Source organism: Channa argus, chromosome 12, assembly GCF_033026475.1.
Source record: "Channa argus isolate prfri chromosome 12, Channa argus male v1.0, whole genome shotgun sequence".
Lineage (NCBI taxonomy): Eukaryota > Metazoa > Chordata > Actinopteri > Anabantiformes > Channidae > Channa > Channa argus.
In genome coordinates this window covers 2,538,661-2,555,224 of record NC_090208.1, presented here as the reverse complement: position 1 = coordinate 2,555,224, position 16,564 = coordinate 2,538,661, and the positions used below count along the sequence as shown (strand labels likewise).

General features: G+C 40.2%; 1 protein-coding gene across 1 annotated transcript; it reads left to right on the top strand.

Annotated features, from left to right (window-relative positions):
- The first annotated feature begins 6,280 nt into the window (after positions 1-6,280).
- On the top strand, positions 6,281-15,595 carry LOC137138039 (uncharacterized). Its single transcript, XM_067524943.1, has 3 exons — positions 6,281-6,635; positions 13,237-13,572; positions 14,467-15,595. The coding sequence occupies exons 1-3, from the start codon at positions 6,281-6,283 to the stop codon at positions 14,556-14,558; spliced, it is 783 nt and encodes a 260-aa protein (XP_067381044.1). The 3' UTR covers positions 14,559-15,595.
- Positions 15,596-16,564: the final 969 nt, after the last annotated feature.

Here is a 16,564-nt window from a genome sequence, read left to right as displayed (position 1 = left end):
TGTATTTCTGTAATTATTGGCCTCGTGTTTGTCACCATCTTGTGGAGTAAAATAATATGTGCATGTTTCCATCCAGCCTGTGAATCAAATGCACCTGATGAACCAGAATAATCCATTTAGTGTGAGACCACTGCTCTCTCTCAGACCAGATGAATATGTGGAGCTCAGTTTTAATAATGAGTCCAATAAGGGAACAAGAGCTCATTTAGACTTGATGAATGAACAATGAATTACACAGAGATCCTGTTTCTGGTGGGTTTACTGTTGGATTACACTAACTGCTCTTTGACTTTTCTTCACTTATATTCATCTTAGAATTTCCTTTTGTGATCCATGGGATCAGCTGACAAATCCAAGAAACAGATTGTGTGAGATGCTTGATTGATTGATGATCATCAACCTGATGTTACTGAGAAACAAAGGCACAAAGACACTTTGTGTTGATCAATCATGTGAAAAATATGAGGACATTTCCTATGGAAGTATTGATGTTTCATTAGTGCCTCTTCCATCTTGGCCAAGTTGTTTTCCTGCCTGCTAACAAGCAGTCACACAAACAGCTGCCTGAGCCCACAAACCTTTAAAGAAACCAGCCAAACTGCTTCTGTTAGTTCAAGTTAGCCAGAAACCAGGAAACTAGGGCAGTAACAGCATAGTAGCCAGTCTGCTGCTGGAGCCATCACACATTGAACTCATCTTAGCAAGAAACACACAGAGCTGGTCTAAGATTAGTAGAACTTGTCCCCTGTGGAACTATGGGAGAACCTTATTTTCCCACATTTACTTTGGACAATCTGAGCCTGGTTCTGTTGGAGGTTCCTTCTGTTAAAGGGACTTTTTTCCGCTCCACTCGGGGGGGTCTCTATAATTCTTTAGGGTCTAAGATGACTTTGTTTTTATAAATGTGCTGGATTGAACTGACACCTTCAAGTAAAAAACAAATACTCGGTGAAATGTAGAGATTCAATAATTAAAAAATGGCAAAATTAATACACAACTAAATCATAGTTTAGTGACGCACACAAGAAAAATCTAAAATGCAAACTGTGTGTGTCTATTTAATCGGTGTCACCTCTACATTACTGTGTGTTTGTATAAAGCTGTTTGACCTGAAGCAGGTCAAAAGGCTTCAAATAAACCACCTCCTTCACCTAAAAGTGAAACTAAAGTGTCAGTAGATTAGAACCATTCTGAACCTGCAGTTAGTTTAGGAAGAAGCTGATTTAAGGAGGATTTGTTGCAGTTTTAGCAGGAAGATGAAGATGTTTGTGGAGTTTGTGATCTTCATATACGGTAAGAGAAACTTCCTTTGTCCCACACAACTGACTTTAGTGGACTGTCTGCAGTCTGTCTCCGTGTCCACACAGACAGACACACACAGACAGACCACCATTCACTGTAGTTAAGTAGATTTTTCAGACGTCTGTACTTGAGTATTTCGTACTTTTCCTACATTTGAACACAAATAACTTTCTACTCGTTACCTCTTCAAAACAGGCTGCTTACTTGTTCTATTGTGTTTGAGGGGAAACATGGAGTGTTGTTCTTCAGCTCTGCTCGGCTGTTTCTCAGGAACAGTTCATCACACCAGCAGCTTCATACAGTGTGTTATCTCAACAGTCCAGCTGTGTCCTAACGTTAGCTCAGTAACTACAGGACCCTCCCTACATGTTTGTATGAACATAGAATGAGTTTACTCTCCACATGTAGTTCAAACCACAGGGTCAGTGGTTCGACTCCCAGTCCAGGTGTCCCAGGGTAAGACACTGAACATCACAGTTGTCCCTAGTGTCTGCTGGTTAGTTGTAAGTCACTTTGGATAAAAGTGTCTGACTGTTGTCAGTAGTGTTGGTAGAAGATAAACTGTAACACTGGTTAGTTTGTTTCCTATAGTGACTTTGTTCCAGTGTGTGTGTGTGTGTGTGTGTGTGTGTGTGTGTGTCTGTGTGTGTGTGTGTTTAGTTAAGTTCTTGTCCTGCAGCTTGGAAATTGCTGCTCTCTACAAATGCACCTGTTACACTTGGTGCAGATGGTAGAAGACGTCTTTTTTTAGGTCTTTGCTGTCCACTCACTGTATTTTCAGGAAGCTCAGTGTCCTCTCCACTTTCAGAGGAAGGGTCAGAGCCAAGTGGAGGACTCCAGTGAGCATTCTGTGTCAGACTCCCACTGGAAGCTTGTGTCTTATTCAGATGAGTCCTGCTGCTTGTTGCTAGATAAAGGCTGCATGAGCATTTCTAAAATGCCTCTTCATTTTTGCTGCTTTTCTCCTTCTCTGCTCACTGATGAAATGACCCCTCAGCCAAGCTGCAGGTTTATCTTTGGCTGTGAAAGCAGCCAGGTGCATATACACACTAACAGTTGTTGGGCAGGAGGCACATGACACACATCCCTCAAAATGATTTAATGTTTGCTAGTTTGGAACACGTGTGAAGTTCTTTAGGTCATTTATTTAAAAAAAGTTGTTGTTGTAGGATGATGTAATAGTTGTTTGTACGTGTACATTGTTGCCACTGAGGTGTCCAGAGGGTAGTAAATGTGAGGAGGCCACAAGGGTTAAAGCACATGGATCTGCAGTTCCTCTGATCTCCACCAGATGCTGCTCTGATCAAACTGACTGTACTGAAGTGAATGAGAAACTTCTCTCTACAAAGTCAGTGCAGTTTTTCCACAAGTTCAGCTTCCAGCAGATTCTCTGAACTTCTTCTCATGGGGCAGAATTAAAGAGCAAGTGCTGCACTAATTAAATACTAAGGATTAAAGCTTGTTGCTTTGTGGGTTAATGACTGTTAATGTCACAGCTGAATTACACAAACACACCAAAGTAGAAATAAACACATGCAGCCTCAAGTCTTCCAAACATGTGGGGTTTCTGGACATTTTAGTGCAGAAATGTAGATTCAACCACTAATTTATTCAAACTTCTTCAGTAAAGACACTGTGATGAACAAACATGTATTTTTGCAGATTGTCTGGAAGCAGAGGCTGATGTTTGAAACGTGAGAGAAAATACAGTTTACAGCACTGTCTTCATCAGGTCCAGACTTTACTTTGAAATCAGATTTTCAGTTTCAGCAATGACTGTGTCCAGGATGTTAAAATAAAGCGATAAAAAGCAACAGATGTTATTCAGCTGTTATTGTTTTAAACCACTACACGACACTTGGATCCTCCCGGATGTGTCAGACTGTCCTCAGTTGTCTTCTTCAGGATTCTGTCCCTGTAGCTTCTTCATCTTCTCACAGCTTGTGTTCCCAGCAGTAACAATGATCCTTTGCTGTGGTCTTTTTGCTGACAGCAGCATCAGATGTGGATGGAAATGTTGGGCTTCATTCAGACAAATGTTGAGTTTCCAGGCTGCTCACACTGCAGAGGACACATTCACTTTGTCCCAGTCCTTCAACACCTGTCCAACCACAACACCTTCACATCACTTCTTACAAGATTGAAACAAACCAAGTCAAAGCTTTGATTTCTTCTCCTCACTGAGAGAAACACATGAAATGTCTCCACGTCTCCATCAGTCCTGTCTTTTCTCTGAGTATTAGTCCTCCTGCTGAAGACGTGATGGACAGATGGAAGGAAAAGATGTGAGGATAGAGGAGTTCAGCAGAAGTGAAAAATGATATGAAGTTAATACACAGAAATTGGATAATATATTGACTTTATGTTAGAAAGTTGGTAAATAGATTTTTTTGGTGTCAAACCAAAACCTGTGTATCATCCAAAATAAGATCACAAAGATACTTCTCTGAGTTACACATATACAAAAATTAGAACATTCTCTATTTAATTGATAAAGAAGAATTTATTTTCTTCTCTCCCAGGTTTTCTGTAAATATCTGGCTAATTTAAATGTTTTACATGTAAAAAAGTCTTTGTGCATCATTCATATTCAAAAATCTATTTGAGTTTTTAAATTGTGTAGTTGCTAATATAAAGGGCAAAATAATAAAGACAAATAATTTAAAAAATTGAAAATAGATAAAGACAATGATGAATAAAACATGAGAAAATTTACAAAAGAGAATAAAAGAAAGTAACAGATAAAATGAACGACATGTTAATAAATGCAATAAATGAATATTGCACATACAATATTTGAATCAAAATCCAGGCTAAATGCTCCTTCACCAAAAACTCTTTGTCCTTCACATTGGAACAACTCAAAGATTCGAGTCAGAGGATCTGAGAGCACAGACTGGTTCATATACTGGAAGCATGTCAGACAAGTCGGCTGCTGTAAGACCATGAAGAGCTTTAACAACAAGGAGGAGAATTTTAAAATCAGTACAGAAGCTGACAGGCAGCCAGTGTAAGGACTTTAAAATAGGTGTAATGTGTTCTCTCCTTCTGGTTCCTGTCAGGAATCAACTGTAACTGGTTTATGAGATATTTAACTAGTTTCTCTAAACGTTTTCTTCAAAATGGGACATTGGAAATAGGTCTGTAGCTACTGGGTGTGGATGGATCTGAGCTGCTTTTTTAAAAACAGCTTGAACAAGTGCACTTTTAAGAGCTGCAGGGAAAAGTTGGTAACAATAGTTAAAACCTCATCAGACATTTTTAAAAAGGAGGTGGGAATTGGGTGAAGAGCACAGGTGGAAGACTTCAGTTTAGATAAAACCTTCAACCAGAACAAAACTGTCCAGTGTGTCTTCACATTGTCCACATGTCTCTGTAATGGGACTGTGTGCTGGGCTGATGTCAGACCTGATGGTGGCTGTTTTCTTTTGGAAGTCGTCTGCAAAGTCCTCAGATTTAAGACCATCTGTGGTTCATATGGTTCATGATTGGGTTTAAAATGTTGTTTTTTAAAAAGCAAAAACACACCAACATAGATATATCATACTTTGACCAAAGCTCAACCAGGAAACATAACATTCACATTTTCATCAATATAAAAACCTAAATATTGATATGAATCTGCAAACTTCAGGTTATATGATCCAACCTTAAACTGATAAATGTTATAGATGAAGAGGAAGTCGTGAAGTGAATTATTTCAGTTTATTTTTGCCAATAAACAAACTCATTTTTACACCATTCATCAACATGTGAACATAGATGTTGTCTCTGTTTCAGGTTGAGGAATATTGAAGGTTCACAAAGCAACAATCTCATTTCTAGTTTCTCTGGTTCAGTAAAAATGTTCTGGACATACAGCAGTTACATTTTAGTCCATCAGAATATGTCACGTCCCACTGAGCCCTGTGTCAACTCACTGATACTTTAAAAAATACTTTGATATGTTTTCACCACCTACAATGAACAAACATACACATTCATGTGTTAATGTGAAATACAAAGTGTGATATGTTATTTAAAAATCCCACTGAAAACCTCTAACCAGTGAGAACCAGGATCCTGAGTTGGTTCTGGTGTTTGTCAGTGTTGTTGGTGTTAAACTGTGGTGATGTGGTTTCAAAGCAGCCTGATCAGCTGCAGCGTCCAATCACAAACAGGACCAGGTTGGTTTCTGACTCACCTGAGGACGGACGAGTAATGACACATGAAATAAGGTGCTGAGATGGACCCTCTCTGTCTGTGTGTCCTCACAGTTTCCCAGCATGTCTCAGCTGTGGACATGTATGAAGGGGACCAGTTTGTCCTGATGCACTGTCAGTTTCCCACTATTGATTTGAACAATCCCACAGTGATGTGGAGCCGCTCTGATCTCAGTCCTTCAACCGTCCACCAGCGTCAGCAGGAAGGTGATGAACTTAAAAACCAGAACCAGCTTTACAGCGGCCGAACATCAATGATGCCTGATGCTCTGGAAACTGGAGACCTCAGTCTGAATCTGACAGAACTGCAACTGTCTGACAGTGGAACCTACACCTGCTCCGTCAGAGATATATTTGGATTTCAACAGACAGTGACAGACGTACAGCTGCAAGTCAAAGGTCAGTGACAGGTCAGAGGTCAATGCTTACATACAGGTCAGAGCTCAGAGGTCATGTTGTTCTTCATGTTCTCCACAGAACGATTTCCATCCTGGGCCAAAGTTCTCCTGGTTCTCCTGGTTCTTCTGATTGTTGCTGGGGGTCTTTTAGTACATTTCCGTCACTATTTCATGTCAGGTATGTCTCTACTACTACATTACCCATAATGCTGATGGTTCACATCTTTACTCTTGTTGCTGCTTGACTGTTGAGACAGACTGAGAGTGAGGAACAAATCAGAACCAAACTGAGAATCAGTCACAATAAGTAGTTCCTGAGTGTCTTCATGGGACAGTGAGGTCCTGTTACCATCAGAGCTGCTGCTGCTGTCTGTCCACATGATGCTGTGCTTTTTTGTCCTCTCAGTTTACCAGGTGGAGGTGGATTCAGGGGTGGAGTCTGTCCAGCTGCCCTGCAAAACCATAGTTTGTCTGCCTGTAGACGCCAAAGTGCAGTGGAAGAACAGTGAAGACTGGATGATACATGTGTATCAGAACGGCTCTGACCAGCCTGAAGAACAGGATGAAGAATACAAAGGTCAAACAGAGATGAAGAGAAACCTGCTGAAAACTGGAGACCTCAGTCTGACCCTGAAATACCCCTCATATGAAGAAAGAGGAGCCTGCAGCTGCAGCGTCTACAGCAGGGAGGGAAACATCCTGATGAAGAAAGTAGTGATGCTCCAGGTCAAAGGTCAGTTTAAATGTTTACGACAAGCAGTCTTGTGCTGTGTCTGCAGGTCCTTAAAATGTCTTAAATTCTGGTTGGACAGATCTGACTTATTTTAGTCACATCACCTCAAGAAATCCAGTTCACACATGTAGAACAGGAAGCACAAACCATGAGACCTGAGACCTCCAGCAGATTGTAGGAGCACTCGTTTTTGTAACAGTTCATCCTGCCTCAGAACCACGTTTTCTGTTAACACGAGCTACTAATTCACTGCCCACTTGTGCTACGAGGACTTTAAAACAAACGTAGACTTCATGGTCAAACTAACAGGCTGGAAACACTGCAGGGTCTGGTGTCATGGAGCACAGAGCCAATCAGAGTGAACTGGAAAGATCCAAAACTGAGACCAAATAGTTTGTTGTGAGTCTTTAAGTGAGTCTAAAGTGAGCTAACACTAATTAGGTGTCAGCTGTATTAGCAGCAGCTCTGGTCAAATGAATCACTTATGGAACCTTTGATCAACTTGGTTAAATGTAACTGGTCTTATTTGTCTGTCTCTAAAATGACTAAAGAAACCAAAGACTGATGAGGTGTGTGAGTCCTGCCGTCACACTGGGCCGTGAGACCTCTAGATTAGTGGGACTCATCAGATTGATATGAATGAATCACTGAAATATAAATTAGAATGAATATTATTTGAACTCTGCCTGTTTATATCACAGTGTCACTGATGTGGGGTTGAGGGGGCTGCAGCTCCTGTGACTGTCAGAGACCATTTCACTCTTAGAAAACACAGCTGCTCACTCATGTTACTGCAATAAAAAAATCCAGGTGGGGCCCAAAAAGCCTTTTCTTCATTGACTCTGATGATAAAAGAGATGTCTGTGAATGACTTTCCAACAAGCAGCAGGTTGATCAAACTGCTTTACAGTAAAAATAATCAGAGATTTAAAATGTAAAAAATGCAGAAATGTCATTAAACATAATCTACAGAACTGCAGATAAATGCTTGAAGTATTAAAAGGAAATAAAAATCTAACAACCAATTGAAAACTATTACATGAATAAAATAATTGAGCTGCTCAGTCTAAATAAAACGTACCATTAAAATACTGTAAGAGAAAAGACACAAACCAATCAATAAATAAAAAGACATAAGTAGATGAATAAATGAATAAATATGGCGTCTTACTGCTGTGTTTTGAGTTCTGATTTAAAAGACATTAAATCTGGAGTCAGACACAGTTGTAATGGAAGATTGTTCCAGAGAGTAGCTGCTACTACACAGGAAGCACAGTCCCCCCATCTCTTTATCTGGTGTGAGTGACCTGCCAGCAGGCTCTGCTCCTGTGAGCGCAATGATCTAGATTTTCTATATGGCTTTAGGAGGTTGGATTAATAAGGTGGAGCGAGACCTTTCAGTGCCTTAAAAACCAAAGTTAAAATCTTCAAATCGATCCTGTGGGAGATAGATTTGAATATCATCTGCATAACAGTGGAAGATGAAGCTGTGTTTTTCCAGAATAGAGCCCAATGGGAGAAGGTATAGTGAGAATAGCATTAGAATAGATAATTAATTTAAAAACATCTGTATCAAAGCAAAGTTTTCTCCCAAATCTCAGCTGATTTCTGTCTCACACAGCATTTTCTGATCAGACTCCTGTTGTCACACTGTGTATTAGTTTGACCAGGCTTTGGCAGGAACATGATCAGGAAGTTCTCAGTGAATTCAGAAGGCAGCTGCTCTCATATGATTCCTGATCCATGTCCAAAAGAGGACATGTTGTCAGCTGACAGACAGTGTGGTCCTGCTGCAGCAGCATTTAAAGCCTCTATGGTCTCTGATATTTCAGAGGGATTTAGTTTGAAAGATTTCAGTCGTCTGAGATCCTACAAAGATCAGGCTGATTTAGAAATGATTAGAGTGATCAGATTGATCCAGATTCTCCTAGAAATGTCTGAAAGCTTTGTTTCATTTCATATCTATCAATCTGCTCCCAGATCCTCCATCAAATCTGATTCTGTCAACATTTAGTTTGTAACTTTCACTGATAGGAAACAAACATGTGTTTGACTTCATATCATTTACTGAGTGTTAGTGAAGTCAGATGATGGGACAGTGATTCTCTGTCAGAGACAGGAAATAAAGGTTTAACAACCAAACTGAGGGACTGAAGACAAAGACATCACTGTCTCTGTTACATGGAGACATGGAGACATTTCAGACTGGAACCAATCAAACATGTTTTCACTTCATCCACTCAAAGAAAATGTGTCAGAGCTGCTGCTGCTGTCTGTCCACATGATGTTGAGCTTTGTTGTCCTCTCAGTCCCACAGTTGGAGGTGGATTCAGAGGTGGAGTCTGTCCAGCTGCCCTGTAAAACCACAGTTCACCTGCCTGAAGACGTCAGAGTGGAGTGGAGAGTAAGTTTATATGACAATAAAGTCCATGTGTATGAGAACGGCTCTGATCAGCCTGAAGAACAGGACGAGTTTTACATAGGTCGAACAGAGATGAAGAGAAACCTGCTGGAAACTGGAGACCTCAGTCTGACCCTGAAATACCCCAGAGACATAGACAGAGACACCTTCACCTGCACCGTCTACAGCAGGGAGGGAAACATCCTGATGAAGAAAGATGTGAAGCTCCAGGTCAAAGGTCAGTTTAAAGTCTTTATGCTAAGCTAACTGTTGTTAATCTTTATACTAAGAGAAACTGCAGTATTACTGTTAGTATGTTTCTATGAATGTATTTCACTTTATTTCATGTTCTCTAATCTCAAATCAAGACACTTGTCTCTGCTCAGTCTGAATGTCTCTGCTCTGCTGTCAGATTGGTCAATGAGTCTGTGTCCCAGAAAGCGTCCACAGCACATGTCCACATTAAGATGGAGCAGACTTCTACTACTAACAAATCTATTCAAACCAGTTCCACACTGGAGCTTGAACTGCAACAATACAGGAAATAAAAACAGCTGCACATCAACATCTATTTCTGTTCTTTCCTGGATCAGAAACACATTTCATATCACAGTCCACAACAAACTAAGTCCAGTCACCAAATGATGATCAATGATCAGATAACTGACCATGGATGGATTCTGAGACAATGGACAAGGTCCTCGAGTCTTTCTTCATATAGGAGTCAGACCCACACTGTATGTGGACAAAGACTCTTTGTGCTTGTTCTCTTGTCATTTGGTTTTAGTCAGACTCCTTATGTCCTTTGTGGCTGTTTGATGTCTATTTTTACACCTTTAGCATCTTTTTGTGCTCGTTGAATAGACTTGATTGATATTAACACGTCATCCAGAGGCTCAGGTCCAGATCTGCTTTTGAAGCTCTGAGCCTGAGTGGCCCAGTCAGTAATCTGTCCATGTCTAGAAGGACTAATTAGTAAGTAAGTAAAATGTATTTGTACAGCACCTTTCACAGAGAAGAGCTCACAAAGTGCTTCACATGAAAACAATAAATCCATAGGACATAAAATAAGAACAGACAAAAATAGAACACATCAAATATTGAGAACAAAGACAAATGTACAACATCAGTCAAAGTAGCTGATTATCGTTCAATTTATGGTCAGAGTTGGGAAAAGCCTGTTTATACAAGTATGTTGTGAGAAGTTTATTAAAAATATCTACTGAAGCAGCAGATTTTAACTGTTGTGGAAGAACATTCCACAATCTTGGTGCAACTAAAGCCTGGTGCCCCTTGGTTTTAAGGCTGGTGTGAGGCCCAACCAACAGATTCTGGTTGGCAGAGCTGAGATCTCTGCAAGGAGCATGAAGCAAGTCACAGGTACTCAGGTGCCTGACCGTGAAGGGTCTATATGTAACAACCAGAACTTTAAAGTTATTTCTAAAACTGACAGGAGCCAATGTGAGGAAGCAAAAATGGGGGTGATGTGAGAATGTTTATGTGATTTTGTCAGCAGTGTTCTGCACCAGCTGGAGAGTCTATTTATGTTTTACTGAGAAATGTGAAAAGAGAATTACAATAATCAAGACGTGATGATACAAGACATTTTTTTAAAAAAAGTGTGGGTAAAACATCAAGTGGGCTGGAAGAGATCTTCAGTCTGCTCATCAATTTAGTTAGTTAGTTCAAGGAAATGAGTTCAAAACAATCTAATATTGGCTGCTGTTTAGAACCAGTTGGGGAAGTGAGAGATGAGGGGGTTATACTTGCCCTAACACTAACAATTCTGTCAATGAAACATGACAGAAAGCTTTGTAATCATCAACTGAAAAAACAGGAATAGATATGTGAGAGGAAACCAGGATGTTTATAACATCAACAACAATTTTAGGATTCTGCTTATTAGAGACAATAAGATCAGCAAAATAAGGCCCCAGCAGCTTTAACCATGGAGGTGAGTTCGGTTAAAAGATCTTTAGAATAGATGCAAAGGACCTGGAGCTTAGTGGATTTCCACAGACGCTCTATCTGTCCACATTTACTTCTGAAACTGGGAAAGTCATCGTTCATCCAAGGATTGGAAATAGCAGTGGAAACAGTGCAGTTTTCAAAGGAGCAATGTCGTCTAGAACAGCAGAACAGTTTGAGTTGAAGGATCCAAGTGGGGAATGAACATGACTCTCATCATCACAGGGCCACACAGTAGTTATTAAAAACAGAAGAAAGCTTTTCAGCAGAGACCTCATTTAACATAGTGAACATATAACACGTTTACCACCTACAACCATGATCGGTCACAGTCAGTTTGGAGTCCAAAAGAAAAACCAGGTCCAGGGTGTTACCCTTAATGTGTGTAGGGCCACGGACCTGCTGACAGAAGTTAAAGGCTTCAGCAAAGCTTCAAAAATGACCAGCAAAGCTCTTAGTGACGTCATTTACAGGCACATTAAAGTCAATCAAATGTAATTATAGAGGCTAAAAAGTCACTGAATTCAGAGACAAACTGTCCATTAGCACCAGAAGAAGGTCAATTAAAACACAATGAAATGGGTTTAAGTTCAAACGCAGTCAAAGTTCCTGAGCTCACCCTCCATGAGGAAAAACCGTCCTTGAAAAAGACAAGTCCATCCAGCCCCAGGTTCTAAAGAGGCCAAACAGAAGACCAGGTCCTGTCTGTTTCAGAGAGCAACATTTTGAATCCAGATCAGCTGGAAGACCAAAGATCAGTCTGAGAGTCTGAAAGCATCAATATTTCCTGATCATCTGATGATTTCTTGAATCATCAGGTCAATATCATGGCAGTTATTGGACATGAAGTCCTGCTCTTTGGACTGATCAGTTCTCTACAGTCCACAGAGATCAGACATGAAAACATCACATCCATCACAAATATTGATCCTCCACAACATTTCAGATTCACTGGGGATCAATCAAAAGAGGAAGTGACCAAAGAAGAAGACAGGAGCTCATTTCCAAGTAGCAACACAAACTGATATCAATAAGTTGATTGATGAGCAATCAGAGTGTGACAGTATTGATCAGGAAGAAGCTGAAAGCAGAAAGAAAAGCAGCTTTAATAGTTTGTATCAGTATCTGCTCTCAGTCCATAAAGAGGCTCATTGGCTTTAATCCAGTCAGTTCTTCATGGAGTTTGGTTTGGCAGCAGCTGCATCAGGTTGATGCTGAGTGTTGAATGGGATCAATGTAAAGAGAGAAAGTGGAAGAAGAAGAGCTCCATCAGACTCAGGCTCCATCAGCCACCAGTCCTCATGATAAACCCTCTGAAAACAGGAACTGATCCTTTAACAACAAAGTCCCAGAGTTTGACTTTCTGCTGATCCAACAAATGGAGAAGTGAGCTGAGTGAATCCTGCTCCACAAACACTGAGACACTGATGTGATGAAGGTTTCTGTGGATCCATGTTGGACATGTGTTTGTGTGGAACTAAGACTCATTTGTCCCAAAGAAAAGCGACAGACAGCAGGTCAACACTGAGATGAAACATTACTGTTGTAGCGTGTTCAAAATAGATGAGACGGCCTATGACTTTATTCTCAAAACGAGATTTAATTATTTTAGTTCAAGTCTGGTTACAAGTAATCTAAATATGAATAATATGAACAGATGTGAAAACAGAGGCGGAGCTCCGGGTCAGAGTTTTTCTACCTAACAACACAGAGTGTCAGGGCAAAAGTCTGACTGACTGTCTCTCCCTTGACCCAATCTTATATAGACAGTTTGCTGTTCCTACAGTGTCTCTTTCCAGGTTGTCTTCCTTATTAGGACACTTTACATTAAGGCTGGTTCCTGCTCTTCCATCTGCAAGACAACTCCCATACATTCTTCACCCTATATGTCAAACTCACACACTACTGTGCTCAGTTTGATTATTATTTATACATCATTCTACTCATGTTATATTCTGTGAGCTTCTCTTAGATATAATAACACATGTTACATATGAGACTAAGTTATTAATACAAATAAAACAAAAATATGAAGGCACATTCAAATAATATTTTCCACACTGTGAAGCAGCATCAAGACTCTGATCAAAAGCTGCTTTTAGTTTCTAGATTTCTGTCCCCTGTTACGTTCTGCTCTGATCTGGTTCTGTCCTTCAGCTTTCTCTACAACTGTGTCCTCTAAACTGCTGCTGCTGTCTGTCCAGCTGATGTTGTGCTTTGTTGTCCTCTCAGACTGTCAGGTGGAGGTGGAGGAGGGAGTGGAGTCTGTCCAGCTGCCCTTCAGGACCATTGGTGACCTGCCTGAGGACGCTAAAGTGTGGTGGAAACGTGAGGAACCTAAACCAAAAGTGACAGCCCACTTGTATCGGAACGGCTCTGACCAGCCTAAAAATCAGAACAAATCTTACAAAGACCGAACAGAGAGAAATAAAGACCTGCTGAAAACTGGAGACTTCAGTCTGACCCTGAAAAACCCCACAGTCAGAGACACAGGGACATATGTCTGTGGAGTCTACAACACACAGAAAAAAGTGCTGAGAAAGAAAACAGTAATTCTCAAGGTCAAAGGTCAGATTATTTTTTTATTTGTCTCGTTCTTCTCTGGTTATCTGTTTCTGTCTGTCTCTGGCTGTTAGTCTCTAACCATCTGTCTCTGGCTGTTAGTCTCTGACCATCTGTCTCTGGTTTAGGGCTGAATGATTAATAATTATTAAATCAGCAGAAACAGACCCAGATGTGGACAAACAGCCAAAGTGAAACAGTGAAGTCATTTTGGGTGTTTGGACATATTTAGGTTTTAAATGAGACGATGTTTGGCAGGAACAGGTGTTGTGCTGAAGTGACCACACAAGATAACAGCACAAATCCAGCATTTCAAAAACCAAGTTCATGATTAAAACCCATCTGCTAATGCAGCCTCTAAATGCTGATCCAGGTATCAGCTGACAGAGATCAGTGGCTGAAGTGTGTGAGAGCATCACTTCAAATGAACTTTGATTTCATGGAGTTTAAGGTCAAAGTTCACTGTCTGTGTCCTGGAGAGAGAGAGAGAGAGAGAGAGAGAGAGAGAGAGAGAGAGAGGGAGAGAGAGAGAGGGAAAGAGAGAGAGAGAGAGAGACAGAGACAGAAACAGAGAGACAGAGAGAGAGAGAGAGAGAGAGGGAGAGAGAGACCTTGACATGTTGCATGTTGTTGTTGTTGTTACCAGTTTTTTCTACATCGATTAATGTTGTTAGCAGGAAGGAGGACGAGTGAGAGACAGAGACGTTAAATTTATACATTTGTCTTTTGCACAGCCAACATGAAACAGTAGTTTATGGGACATTTTGTCCTCAGGTTTTATCATTTGTGCCTTTTTGCACTGAACATTACAGAAGAAGAGAAACTTTAGAAAAAAATCACATATTAAATCACAATATTGCTCTAAAAATTCTTTCTGACTGTCTTCTGTCTCCTCTGCAGAGAGAACTCAGGACAAAGATGAGACAGTGGACATCAGGAACAGAAGCAGCTCCACTGATCCAACTCCTTTGATGGATGATCAATCAGTTTGATCAGTGATGTCACATGTCGACCTTTCAGTGGTGAGGAAGAAGAGGATGAAGAGGAAGTGAGAGTGGACAGTCTCAGTAAGAAGAGGAGACATAAGGTCGACTGATTAAAGTTCATCAGTTAATCATTGATTGATCAGAAAAACTCCACCATCTTTGTCTGTAACCAGCTTCTCCTGGAACCAAACACACAGTGACTGAGCACCACCCGTCTGGCTGTGGAGGCCACAGAAACAAACTGCAGCTGCTTCCTCATTTGAAATCCAGACACATGTTGGAGCAGGAACCAGATCTGGAATCTGACAGTGGACAAGAGGAACAAGCTCAGCAACAAAGACTAAAGCAGGATGTTTCTGTGAGGTCAACACTGTCTCCAGAACAGCTGATTTTGTCCTACAACACTGAATCAAACGTCCTGATTCTGTTTCCCTTTGTTAACTGCTGCTGTTCTGGTTCTTTCTGTTCTTCTGGTTCCTTTTAGCAAACACTTGTTTTTCTCCCTTTTCTCTTGAATCTGTTAAATCCAGTTTCCTTCTGTAGTAAAGAGTTGGTTGGTTGGATTGGGACTTTTAGAAGAGGGACATTGTCTCCTGGTGATGTCAATAATCCAGGACTGTGTGTGTCTGGGTCCAGTTCATAGATGAAATCTCTGTCAGGCTTTAGATTTCAGTCCACGACTTACAGGTTGTCTTTTCACCTCAATGCAGGACGTCTTTTCCCATGAAATCAAAAGAGAAACTAACCTGATCAACCAACACTTGGATCTGTGGATATTTTATTAATAAGTTGTTTAGAAAACTAAAGTTCAACTGATTTAAATTGTTATTTTTATGCTTTGAGGCAATAAAAATAAAAGCATGATTGTTAAAAAGTTCTATATCTAAACCCCTTTGTTACCTGTAGTTACACAGTCAGTACAACAAATGACGGCTTCTAATAAATGTAGTAATAAAAAAAACACATTATTGATTACAAAATAAAAAACTATTTATATGTATTTATTAACTATTGTACAAGTATAAAGTAACTAAAACTCAAACCAACTTAAAAACTATAATACAGGAAACATTAACATCATAAAACAATATACAGAAAATCTAAGAACAAGACAGAATTTTTAAAACCATGAAAAATGAAATACACATTAAAATAAATCAGTGTCTGAATGAGTTTTGTTCTTTTTCATTTCCATGATGTTTTTCTGTAGTAGAGGACGTCCTTCAAGAAATACTTTAAGGGTCTTAACATACTGCTGAAGGTCATGTCTGCAGTGTATGTGGACACTTGAAGACTCCTCTGATGCAGTGTCCACCTGTGTCCACAAAGAGGACAAAGTCATTAGTTTGTTGAATCTTAAAGAATAAAGTTAGAGGTGCTGAAATAGGTCTTTAAGAAAATAGCTGCAGTTTTCTAAGTTTTTCATTTTTATGTCCAGTTGCAGTTTCATGAAACAATACAAGTCCTGTTTAATAATAATTACAGATATATTGACTAAAAGCTGCAGTCAAGACGACACTTTCCCAACTCTGTGAGACAGTAAAGCTTCTCTATTTAAAGAGCCTGTGAGGTCCCATCTATTAAATCATGTGTCAGCAGATTCTTATTAAAGATCCTCAGTCTTCAGAACTTTGATCTGTGTGTGCTTCTATCTTCTTCTTCTTCTTCTTTTCCTTTCGGCTGCTCCCTTTCAGGAGTCGCCACAGCGAATCATGTGCCTCCATCTAACTCTATCCTCTGCATCCTCTTCACTCACACCAACTAACTTCATGTCCTCCCTCACTACATCCATAAATCTCCTCTTTGGTCTTCCTCTAGACCTCCTGCCTGGCAGCTCCAACCTCAGCATCCTTCTACCGATATATTCACAGTTTCTCCTCTGAACGTGTCCAAACCACCTCAATCTGGCCTCTCTGACTTTATCTCCAAAACATCTAACATGAGCTGTCCCTCTGATGTACTCATTCCTGATCCTGTCCATCCTCGTCACTCCCAAAGAGAACCTCAACATC

Bases quoted from the DNA above. Each gene is read 5' to 3' on its own strand.
- LOC137138039 (XM_067524943.1), top strand. From the start codon at position 6,281: ATGATGCTGTGCTTTTTTGTCCTCTCAGTTTACCAGGTGGAGGTGGAT. The intron at 6,636-13,236 runs GTCAGTTTAAAT...TTGTCCTCTCAG, and splicing joins AGTGATGCTCCAGGTCAAAG to ACTGTCAGGTGGAGGTGGAG. The intron at 13,573-14,466 runs GTCAGATTATTT...TCTCCTCTGCAG, and splicing joins AGTAATTCTCAAGGTCAAAG to AGAGAACTCAGGACAAAGAT.